The following is a 12,070-nucleotide window of genomic DNA, read 5'->3' as shown; positions in this document are numbered from 1 at the left end:
GTCAGCAGTAATTACATGTTTGGTTAGAGGTTGCTATATGTGGCGCTGCCGAGATAGGATGATCTTGCTCTGTTGCCCTCTCCAACAATTATGTTCCATGCAAAAATACGGTCAACATGTACCATTTATTGTGCAGCCTGAATGTCAGAATTTCTCTGAAGCTAAATCTGAATTACAAAGCTACAGTATATCTCCCACAGAATATGAAACGAAAGAATGAAACTACAACATCCCTCCATTAGAGAGCCTTCACACACTATACTTGCATGCAAACAAATAACAGGATACCGAGTCACAGAAAAATGACTGTTTAATAGTTTAAGATTTATATAATACATTAATCACATTAAAGACAGATCTCCTACCCCTCTGCATATGTCATAATTGTGCAAGCTTACAAATGTCAAATGAATTATTCTGCCTACTCTGTACAGGGAACAGAGCACAGGGAGGATTGTAAAGCTTTGAAGACCAGATTTTATAGGCAAGTGTCTCTTCGTCCACCAACTGTCTACTTGTTTGCATACAATCAATGCTAAATCAGGCTATAGTACAGAGTTCTCAATGTTAGGATGTGTACTTTAACTTCACAATAAGAGGTATTCCGTCACTGTGTATGAACAGTATCACTCAGGTCAGACACTAAGGCTGGTTGTAGCTTTTTTAGCTATTAAAAAGAGTCACTGATATGTATAAGGGAACATTGAAACACTAGTCAGGTCCAGATTGTTTCACATTTGGTCTGTACAGTACCTCTAAAGTGACACCATAAACACTTATAGATACAGTCTATCTACATTTGGTGACATAGTACATGGGTGTGTTTTCAAACAGGTTAGAAAGCAGCATCATCTATTTAGCAGAGGTGTATTTAAAACGGTAGATGCTGTACACACATATTCCTCAAAAACCAGGAACAGAAGTCCGGGAATGGGGAGAAAACACTAACATATCCCACCTTTAGAGATTGCTTATAAATGTGTGTCCTTATGACTAACAGTAAGACCTAGCTAAACTACCCATATAATCATCTCAATTACAGTATTTTAATGTCAGAGGCATTAGTTCAAACGAGTGCAACTCATTACTAAAGAGCAGGGAAGTAGAAAACATGTCAAATGTTCTGCTTGTAGAATGTAGGGCTCAAGCGTCACTAACCTCGTACAAAAAATCCGAGTAATTTAGCTCTGAACTTTGAAAAATAAATGACATCATGGTCACAGACTCAAAAGAAAACCAAGCCTCATTCTTCTCAACCCTTTCATACCTGGCCTGAGTTGGAAAAGAGAAGTATTATAGATTTTTTACCAGCAAGGATTTACTGCTCGTGGAGTAGTACTGTAGCTACAGTAAGAAGACCATCCTATAAGACAGTGCAAGAGGAGACGCACTTGTTTAACAGACCAACCTCTCACGCCCATCACAGACTTTTTCCAACGGTCAGTAACATGTCAGTGTTCTGATTGTTTGTTCTTTTTGTTGTGCTGTCTATTCATGTGATATGACAGCAGTCATTTAACACATCAAATAAGACAAAACACTTGGCACAATACTAAGTGCACAAACATAGTGTTCCTTCTTTTGTAGCTGCAATGAAAACAGAACAGGAGTTTGAGTTTTGAACTTTGGCTGCAAGTGATTTTGAAACAGTTTTTTTCCCTTTTGTTTTTTTAACTAGGCAAGTCAGTTAAGAACAAATTCTTATTTACAATGACGGCCTACCCCGGCAACACCCTAACGACGCTAGGCCAATTGTGCGCCGCCCTATGGGACTCCCAATCATGGCCGGATGTGATACAGCCTGGAATTGAACCAGGGTCTGTAGTGACGCCTCTAGCACTGAGATGCAGTGCCTTAGACCGCTGTGCCACTCGGGAGCCCCTGACACAGAACAGGCAGAGGAGAAACATGCCTGTAATTGGAAGAAAGTTATGAAACTGGAATATCCCTGCACTCTAAATTGGTAAAATAAATAAAATAATCCACGCGTGCATACGCATGAAGAGTCCCTTTCTTGATCATGTGAGGTAGAGCTAATCCAATCACTAGCCTGTCTGCTCTATGCTGACACATACATGCATTCAACTACAGAAATACCTAACTTTGTTCGTTTGGAAATGCTTTACTACCTTGAATACCAATGGTTACTTTGACCCGCCTAAAATAAAAATATTACATACTAGTATGCTTCATTGTAGCAGGGGAAGATGATGCTATAGAAGCCCCTTGAACAGTGAATACCTGTTCCATTATTCTTTCTATCCAACCAATGTTAAAGACTTGTGCCCAAAATAAATGGCAGGTTCATTGGTTCTAACTGAGGTAGAATCTTGGATATTCAAGGGCATAACGGTAATGGGAAGGAAATGAGTGCAAAGGGAATTAACTGAAACAACCAGCGGTGTTCAACACACTGCCTGTCCTCCTCAGAGGTCACTCCCAGCATAGAGGTTGGACAGAGGTTTCTTAAAAAGAGGCTGTGGGGCTCATTGGTGATAATGGGATGGGAGAGTAATGCCAATCGTTTACGGAAAATAAAGAGCAGAACCCTCATACTCAAGAATATATAGAAAATTAATAGACTTACACAAAACGCCCCTCAAGGCACTCATTTTCAGTAATTCCAAATAAGCAGTGCTACTGATATCTCATCCTGGGGGCTTTTCAGTCCAAGGACAACGCTGCTCCTTGTCCTAACACTATATATATTTTTTGTTTTTGTTTGTTTGTTTAAAAGCATTAAATAGAATGAAATAAATACATACATTTTATTTCATATATAAATATGTGGGCCCTTGTGTCAAAATTGCCACATAAAAATAAGTATTTAGGAAAGGATGAACTGAAATGACTACATTTGTTAACATATGATGAAAAAAAAAAGTTACCCTATTATCAATGTGGTAGCGTTAAAAATAGAAACATTAGCATTACTATTATGGATTGATCTTATAATGTACTTGAGTCACGAATAATCAGTATCTATTGAGTTTTGTGATTCCCCAGGATACGATGCATCTGAAGAGCATAAGTATTTCAGGGGAAAGATTGCACAATTTAACAAGGAAGAACTTCCATCACCTTCTTGAAGTCCCCTTCCACAACATTTATCTGAGATCATCTCTAGGAAACATGGTCCCCTTTCATCTGATTAGAAGCTTTATCAGTCAATTTAACATCAGAATCATAACTTAAGATAGAACACTTCAGATGCAGACCCCCACACCTCACCATGACTACGGAGACCCAAGAGATGAAAGGAAAAAAATTGAATTTGTTTAAGTTCAAAGTTAACATCTGCCATTTTTCCAAGGCCTTTTTCTCCACTGTAAAAACTGGATTTTGCCCACTTAAGCATATATACTCTCAGTCTCTGACTATGTACAGCTATACAAACAGACAGCAGACAGGGTGTGGGCCTGGGTCCTGGTGGCTGTGGGGAGCAGAGAGAGAGGGAGCAGTTGGTTGGGAAGTTTCCCAGTCCCGTCTCCTTCACCACGGTCTGCCCATACAGGTGGCTGTTCTGCTTCACTTGCGATCGTCGATGGTCTTAATGAATTCCACTGCCGCGGTGAACTGCATCCACCAATAGCACTCCTCCCCACTCAGCCGGCTGGCGTAGAAATTATTGATGTACTGAATAGTGGACAGCAGGCAAGGAGGGTTTGCCTGGAGGGAGGGGGCTCACATTAACCACGGAGAGAGCCACACGTCCGCCATGTATAATACATGCCGTATGTTAATATGTCCATACAAGTTATCATACAGCAAGATCTTTCTGCTACTACACATTTACTATACAGTTGTCTAGGTGAGAAAGAATTGTCAGAAGGTCTGCTAAGGATTCAGTTCTCCCCTCTGCATTTTATCATACTTCTAGCAAAACCTATCCTTTTAATAACTATGTTTGTGAAATTAAAGATATGGTTTAATGAGGTATCAATTTTCATTATCTAAAGTGAATATGTTGTTGTAAACATCTCAGAGTAACTTGATATCAGTTTGCGATGGATGCTCACCTTTATCAGGACAAAGACAAGCACAGGGACAAAATCGTCAGCTCCGGGGACAGAGTCCTCGTTGGCCAGACTCAGGAGATTCATGATGGTGGAACACATGCGTAAAATACACTGCACTTTGTCCCGAGGGGTCTTGTAGGCACTGATGGTCCGGATCTCTGACTGGGCAGACGGCCAGGGAGCCTCCCTCGCATACACCTGGAGCCACACAGGAAAAAGCATTCAGCATGTCAAATCTGTAGAGCTCCAAAGCATCAACACAAAACATCTCAGACTTTGACGGAGAGTTGGGGGATACAAATCTGTGGGGCATTACCTCTGGGATTTGAAGAGCTTTGTGATTCGCTGTCACCACTTTTGAGAGACGTGCTATGTGTTCCTGAAGAAGCCTAGAGGGGGAAACATGGATGTAGAGAGCAATAGATACAGTAGCCTAAGATAAACACATAACATAGCAATACAGGGTATTGGTTATTCAAATATGTCAAAGATACTGCTGCTACAATAGCATCAGAGGAGGAGGAGAGGATTCTGGGTCATTTGATAGCGTCAGGGGTAGCAGCCACACTGAGGCTGGGGCTGTGTGACTGAGGTGGCGGCGGCGGTCACCGTTACTCACTGGTCTCTCAGGATGTCCCCGTCCTGGTTGGGGTAGAAGGCCAGCTTGAAGATGCGGTTCATGACGCTGCGCTCGATGGCCATCTGGGCATCCTGCAGCTGATCCTCGCTGGCATACTGCCAGATTGCATCATGGGCCATGGCCCCGTACAGGTAGCGCAGGAAGTCCTCCACCGCTGCCGTCTTGTCGTCTGACGCTGTGCACCCCTGGAAGGCTGGAGGGGCAGAGACAGACACACTGAGCACTATGTACCCCTGGAAGGCTGGGGGAGGAACCTGAGATACAGTATTTTAGAGGTTACAGATTGACGCACTGCAGTGTGGTGCAGGTAGTTAGGTTGAATATCCGTGTCTGTATTTTGAATTCCACTCTATGGCCATTCAGCGGACAATCAACTAGCAGAGACAACATGAGTAGATTCATGGTTACAATATCACAGTGAGTGTGTCAGTAATAAGCGGCAAAGACCTTTGATGAAATCCAGGGACTTAGCCTCCATGTGTTCCAGTAGGAGGCGAACACAGACTGTGGTGAAGTAGCGGTTAGCCACCTCCTTGTCCCTCAGCACCCTCTGCAGCAGCCTCTCCAGGTGGGCATGGGATGTCTGCAGGCCCTGCCGACACCGCGTCAGATACGCTATGTAGGGTGCCCGCTTCCTACCGGAGGGTACAACGGACACACAGACAGGCATTGTGGATTATGCTTATTAACAGTTGTGTTCAGTGACAAAATTATGTTGATCTGAGATAATACCGGTGAAATAAGACAGTACACTCAACATTCATTGACAGTCAACCAAAATGTTTCTTTTATCCTTTCAAATAGACACACACAGGTATTTCAAACAAAACAACCAACTATGCCACAGAACTACGTCCTGCAGTAGAAGAGGTGAATGTGCAGTGCTGGTCCTTCGGCAGCATGTCTGTCTTCCTCTACAGTTACCTGTAATCCTCAGCAATGGCAGCCAGCAGCTTCTTGCAGGTGCGTGTGTCGAAGCGGCTGACGCAGCGCGTGGTCTCCTGGATCTGGGCCATCTGGTTCTTATCCTGCAGGTTGATGGCCTCCGCCAGCTGGACCTTCAGGAAGCACACGATCTCGTTGTCTGGGAAGGAGACGGGAGGGAGGTGGCGGTGGGTCAGATACGCAGGCCCCTCACTGGGAGAAGGGCTACTGCTGTAATCAGATCAGCCTGCCCTGCTCCCCCCTGACATGTGGATGTGACTGATGACTACAGAGCTGGTCTCTTACGGATTTCAAATGTAATAATTTCAAAGGATTTCACTTTCTATTGTGTGTGGCCGTGCCCTGATGGTCAACGTGTAGTGGGATGGCTTACTTACAGGAATGAATGTGGCCAGATATAATATGAACAGTGATGATAGAATGTGCAAAACAGATCAGTGATTTTTTACAGTAGCTCGTCTGGTACCTTCAAAGTCTGTGTGGTCAGGCAGCCCATTGCGTGTGGTGGCAGGAGCCATGAGAGGGAAGGCCACAGACTCTGCTGAACACAAGGCCAGCCTCAACTTCTTCTTTGCATCACTGCAAAATATGAGTTAAAAAATTGCCAAATGTAGATTTGGTTTGACAGTCTTATCACTTGGTCTTTTGCCTCTGAAGCACTTCTGGCTAATTAAGCATCACATGAAATCTGATGTATAAACAAAGATCTTATTATTGCTATTATCAATATCCTAGCTGTGTGATTCCAGTGAGTTGGTTAGCGTTGATTGACCTGAATGAGAACTTGTTGGAATCGTGTTGCTGGGCTGTCTGGCTGGCTGAGTCTGGCAGGTCGTCTGTGGACATGTTCTGCAGAGCTTCGTCTCTGGGGGAGTTGTGCACACACTCCTCTCCACACAACTCTGTGTACAACACATTCACACACTCAAATTAATTTAACGTGTGTGTGTGTGTGTGTGTGTGTGTGGGTGTACCTGAGTGAGAAAGACACTGACCTGTGGCGTCGTAGGCTGCAGCAGTGGCTCCTTCACTGGGACTGGTCCTCTTGATGTTCCTGTACTTGTCAAGGATGTCTTCTGCTGCCTGGGCCTGGGAGTTCCTGAACAGAGGGTCGTCTGACACATACAGGAGACACCACAGGCACAGACACAAACAGGACACATTTGGATTAAACCCACCATGGGAAACATGCCCAATTCCTTTCCCTGTGATTCAGCAATATCTGAGTGCAATGACAGTAAATCAGGACAGACCTTGTGGGACACGTTCATGGCCCATATTGTCTTTCTCCTGCTTGTCCCTTTTCCGTAAGGCTGCTATCGGAGCTGTGGAGAGGGCATAATGAGTGAGCTAGGAGAAGTGCAGCTACGCTCTCCTCTCACCGTCTCTGGACCACAGTCCCATCATGACTCACTTCACACAGCAGTGGTTCATTACAGCATTAACAGCATGTGTTTATACAAGGTATTTTCTGACTAACAATGCAGAGGAGAGATGCATACCGCAGCATAGCATCATATCACTGAACAAAACGAAGGAGATTTATCCATCTTTTTACTGCATGAAAATAGCAAAGGAAAAGAGTGGTAAATAAAATCAACATGGCTGAAATAATACGACTGCCAGACCGCAATGGAGAAATAAGATCATAGATATATACACATGATAAAATATCAATATATACAGTAAGTGTATATATTTGTACAAATAAGCAGGTGAGGCTCATCCTAATAACATGTCAACTAGACAAACGGGATGTGTCCAGATAACAGACGTATCCTACAGGACAGATATTTAAAGGGAGAGAATGTGGAGGACTAGCAATGATTCGACTAAATGGGTTGCCATTCTGTGCGCTCCACTAACATTGGCTCACAATGTTGTATCGCAAACAGTACAGTGCAAAAAGAAAAATGGAGACAACCAAAACAAATGCATGAATGCTGAGCCAGAGACATCAACTCAGGTGGCACCATATCACATCACAGCTTTATCACAAAGGGCCACGTCTACAAGCCTCATGACCTACAGAACTACAGCCACTGACTTCAGAGCCGCTAGCTCAATGGTGACAGTTACAGTGTCGGGACGTGTTACCTGGGACTTCACTCTCAGCCGTCCAATACAGCACTGTGTGAGGAACACAACAGACAAGGTTGGCCTTTCACACACTCAGTCTGCCTGGCTGCCACTCTGTGTGAGGGGCTACACATCACCATGGTATTCACAGCACAGCAGCAGCAAGGCCAGGCCAACAGAAGGGCCTTTATGTGGACTTCACAGGTTTACACTTCTCTTTGCAGATCTGGCTTTATTAATACAACTTTAATGTTCACTAAAGGAACATCATTATCTAAAAGAGTAATACGCAGTCATCTCTTGTAGGCACAGCTCATTATTTCCCTGACACTTCCATGAGAGATGGTTTGGGGTTTAACTGCAACAAGAGATGTGTAATCTATCACGCATCATCACTCCCTTTCTCACGTTACAAACAGTACAGGTCTGAAACACTCCATTTTCTGCAACAGATGTGATTAAGAGAAGATAGTGAAAGAATGAAAATAATGTACGATACATAGGAACCATGCAATTCTCTAACGAATTGTAACAATTTTCAACCCACTAAAAGCATTTCTTGCAACAGACAGCATGCCAAAATGACACAGTGATGGAGGGGAAAAGAGTAGTTGAAGTGATTGTTTACCTTTAGGAATGGCTGACTGAAAGCGTTTCTTCCACCACGGTCTGTTGCGATCAGACTTTTCCTCATCACTGTCCTTTCTCTCCTCAACCTTTGGGAAAACAGACATTCAAGTATGTTTTAAAATCCATAGTGACATACTGTACGGTAGGACAGGAAAGAAAGGCTTACAGTAGAGTTCAAACTTAGACTATTGCTATAGAGCAGTAGGTCTAAAACTAGGCTTGGAGAGCAGCATACAGGACTGACACACGATACAGGCAGCGATGACCAGCAGCTCTCACCTCTCCTTTCAGGGAGTCCTTGCTAGGAGACGAGAACGGACCCATAAAGAAGGCCCCGGCATGGTCCCGCTCCTCGGCTGCAGCCCTGCGGTTCAGGCCCGGGTCGCTGGTGGGTCGGCGGCCTGGGCACACAATGTCAGAGCTGCGGCTGCGTACCAGCCTGTCTGTGTAGGAGTGGCGCTGCTTGGTGTGCTCCAGCTCGGCTTGGGCCAGGCAGTGGGGCGTGAACAGGGAGTAGCGGGGCTCCTGGCCCAGGGCACAGGTCTCTGGGATGGGAGGGTCAGGGGGAGGATGAAGGGGCCTGGCGTAGTGCACCTTGGGCCTCACGATGGTACCAGTGGAGGAATCTGTGGGGAGAAAAAAACATGGCTTAGTTTGGTTATACAGCTTAATACATAGGGGTGTATCACACTCTCAATTACCCAGATTGTCCAGAAACAAAAGAACAGCAATACATTTAGAAAGTAAGGGACAGTGCTAGAGAGAGGTTGATGGGAGACAAGCCCTAGGTGTGGGTAGGCCACCTGTTCCAAGGGTAGATTGTCTCTCCTGAAAAGCTTCCAATGGCAGCCTGGTGCCATGAGCACAGTGGGACAAGGGGACTGTGCCAAAGTGCCTGGGGTGAGGTCTCTCAACCTGTCATCCCTTCACCTTGCCACAGACACACAGCCCTGCCACAGCTCCCCTCCCTCTCCAGCCATCTCCTCCTCCACTCACAACAACACTGAGCAAGACAGGGCCACAATTTACCAAGAGCAGAGAGAACAAAGAGCAAACCACAATGGAAATTTTATACACCAAATTAGCTAATTGAAATGACATTCCCACGCAGTAGACATTTTTATTGCACTAATGTTTTGTCCAGTAATTGGGGCGAGACTCTTTTGGTTCATTTCTCAGAGCTCAAGCTGTTCTGTGAGCCCACGCCATTAGACACGACTTAATGATGCTCATTTCCGGGTTTGATTGGACACTCGACACAGCAAAGACCCCAGAGCATTGTGGAAGCAGAAATTACCTTCGCCGGAAGAGAGGGGATCAAACATGGCCAGTAAGGAGTCAGCCTGAGAGGGCGGAGAGGCCAAACTGTGATGTGCTCCTGAAACAACAAGAGGGGAAATAGAGAATTATGAATGACATTCATACACTAAACAGAGAGCCACTTTCAGCTATAATTGGTCATGTCATTGAAAAGCGCATGGGCTATTCTGTGCTTCGTATTATACAAAGAGAGTCATCATAATCAATGTACCTACGCTTTGTATTTAAGCAATATGGTCTAAACATCTTATATGAAAACATAGCAGAAAGACTCCAACAGGGTCAGCAGCATTCTAGTGTAGTGGAGAGGTTGTGGCAGCTCAGCTATAGAGCAGACAGGGATTGATAGGTCTTGCTGATGACAGTGTAGTGATGGCACAGCCAGGCCAGGGTTGAGGTGACTCTTCCCGCTCTCCTACCATGGGATGACTCCTCCCCATCTGGACTGGTCACAGAGTCCTTCCCCCCAAAGTCCGAGCTGCACTCTGACCGCAGGTCCTCTGTCTTGTTGGGGATGTCTTCTGATGTCGCTGCAGAAGAAAAAGTGTCTGTTCAAAAGTCTGTCATCCAGGAGATGTTTACATTTGGTGGAAGACTTGGTTTGGCTGACTAGCTCCTATTCTGAGGGATTGAATGCGTGACATTTGAAAGGTAGCAGCATGACACCATACACAATGTATTGAGAGGATATGCCGAATGATCCCACTGGGACCTCTAAATATGGTAGCGGGAGATCCCATGGGTGGGGATGGTGACACAGATAGCTGCAGTAAGAGTGATAATCAGACAGAGCCTATCCATCGGCCCGGCCCCTCTGGGACATGTTCCTATAGGGGCTCAGCCATGGGCACTAGCCCAGTCCTCTTAATCTGGAATGCTACGGCAAGCATGTCAGCACGGCTTGTTCACCTGAGCTACCAGTACAGAGTGCCAGGGTTAACCTCTGTGTCCTTGCCAAACTCTCACACCAACCTGATTGTCCTGGCTATTTAGCATTATTTGACGGTTTTCCAACTAACACAGACAACTCCCAACGTGGTTTTAAACTAGCCCGCATGTATTCCATGTAACTGACCGGTTAGTGGGAAATCAAGTAAAAGCAACCTATGTGTTTTATATGTAATGAAACCTGATGTATAGGGTTTAACCGCACAGCTTCAATGAGTGACAGACGCAGGGTACCTGAGACGACGCTGAGCCCTGGGGTGCTGGGCCGAGAGCTGACCTCTCTGACCTCTGTGTCATCGGAGGTGCTGCCCACCCCTGAGCAGCTCTCTAGCTCCTGTAGACGCTCCTCCTGCTTCAGGTCTGGGGCTTCTGGAGGGGATTAGGGGGAGGTACACACACACACAGCACAGTCACATCCCGTTATAGTCAATGTGGTTTGTTCTTGCATACAGTAGGCAGCCTAAAATAGGCCTATGAATGCCAATGTACACCTTGCTGTATGTTTGCTCTGCCTTCTCTGGGAGGACAAAGTAATAGCTAAGAAAAGCTCATATGCACGAAAGAAAACAAACCATTTACAACTGACAAAGAGAAAAACAGAAAGTCAAGTCCAGCCCATTTTGTGGCTGCCCAATGGAGCTGTTCAGCTTAACCCAGAGGCTCCATAGTAACAGCCGTAGTCATTTGCATGCTCATTAGTAATAATGTGCTAGTGAAGTGCTCTTTGGAGTGTAGTTTTCTGCTGCCTAGCCATGAAACAAGCGCTCAACTCCAGGTGAGCATCAGATAGCCCTATTACAGAGGAGAACAGGGGCAGCAAACGGAACAAAAAGCAATCAAGACACTCATGCATGTCAATTTAACACTGCACATATTGCAATGGTCCACTTCAATTAACAGAGTCCGGGCTTTCCCAAGAAACCCTAGTTATGCTTTTATTAGAGCACTCAATTGATATTCATGAAACACTGACTTTCAAGGGAATTTACGTAATCTAACATAAGGGTTAACCTTGTTTTAACTAAATAACAGACAGTGCAAGATTGATATGATTCCTGCTGTTCATCACAAGGTATGGTTTGTAACTGCTGCAATGGGACCACATTCACACTGTGCTGGAACTGCTCAGCACATGTCCATACATAGAACCACTGTCCGAAGAGAACTGCAAAGCCTACAGATTTGTGAGAGGATGTCGCCAGCAGACAACAGCACTCCTTGCACATTTCCTCACGACTGTTCCTTCACTACAGGTGCAAACACACCTGGAGGTTCCTCTGGGGAAGCCCAGAGCTGCCTTATACTGTCACAGGCAGATGTGCCCTGATAGACAGGCTAGTGCACACAAACATGACAGATTGCACCCACTTCCTTGATTTGGAACTGGGGGACGCCACACCTGGCATGTCCGCCCACACACACACACACAGAGATTCATACCGTGCACACACCTACTGGAGTGACTCATGCAGATGCAGTGCATGGAGGA

The 12,070-nt window shown here is 45.3% G+C and overlaps 1 protein-coding gene across 3 annotated transcripts in view; it reads right to left on the bottom strand.

Annotated features, from left to right (window-relative positions):
* Window positions 1–292: 292 nt before the first annotated feature.
* The window catches only part of gapvd1 (GTPase activating protein and VPS9 domains 1), a 35,862-nt gene continuing 24,084 nt past the window's right edge, over window positions 293–12,070 (bottom strand). For 2 of the 3 annotated variants that reach the window (XM_071403381.1, XM_071403382.1), the window contains 15 exons: window positions 10,816–10,950; window positions 10,053–10,163; window positions 9,611–9,691; window positions 8,593–8,939; window positions 8,312–8,399; window positions 6,858–6,929; window positions 6,600–6,719; window positions 6,377–6,506; window positions 6,071–6,183; window positions 5,584–5,743; window positions 5,107–5,294; window positions 4,639–4,852; window positions 4,336–4,408; window positions 4,020–4,217; window positions 293–3,669 (listed from right to left, as the gene is read on the bottom strand). In XM_071403381.1, the coding sequence (XP_071259482.1) occupies window positions 3,529–3,669; window positions 4,020–4,217; window positions 4,336–4,408; window positions 4,639–4,852; window positions 5,107–5,294; window positions 5,584–5,743; window positions 6,071–6,183; window positions 6,377–6,506; window positions 6,600–6,719; window positions 6,858–6,929; window positions 8,312–8,399; window positions 8,593–8,939; window positions 9,611–9,691; window positions 10,053–10,163; window positions 10,816–10,950 (2,171 nt within the window). In that variant the 3' untranslated portion in view covers window positions 293–3,528. Of the gene's footprint in view, window positions 3,670–4,019; window positions 4,218–4,335; window positions 4,409–4,638; window positions 4,853–5,106; window positions 5,295–5,583; window positions 5,744–6,070; window positions 6,184–6,376; window positions 6,507–6,599; window positions 6,720–6,857; window positions 6,930–7,701; window positions 7,735–8,311; window positions 8,400–8,592; window positions 8,940–9,610; window positions 9,692–10,052; window positions 10,164–10,815; window positions 10,951–12,070 lie in introns of all 3 variants that reach the window. The other variant, XM_071403380.1, reaches the window with a different exon arrangement.

Source organism: Salvelinus alpinus, chromosome 5 (genome assembly GCF_045679555.1).
Source record: "Salvelinus alpinus chromosome 5, SLU_Salpinus.1, whole genome shotgun sequence".
In the NCBI taxonomy this organism is placed as follows: Eukaryota; Metazoa; Chordata; class Actinopteri; order Salmoniformes; family Salmonidae; genus Salvelinus; species Salvelinus alpinus.
Note: the sequence above shows the minus strand (reverse complement) of the source record. Positions and strands in the feature narration are given on the sequence as shown.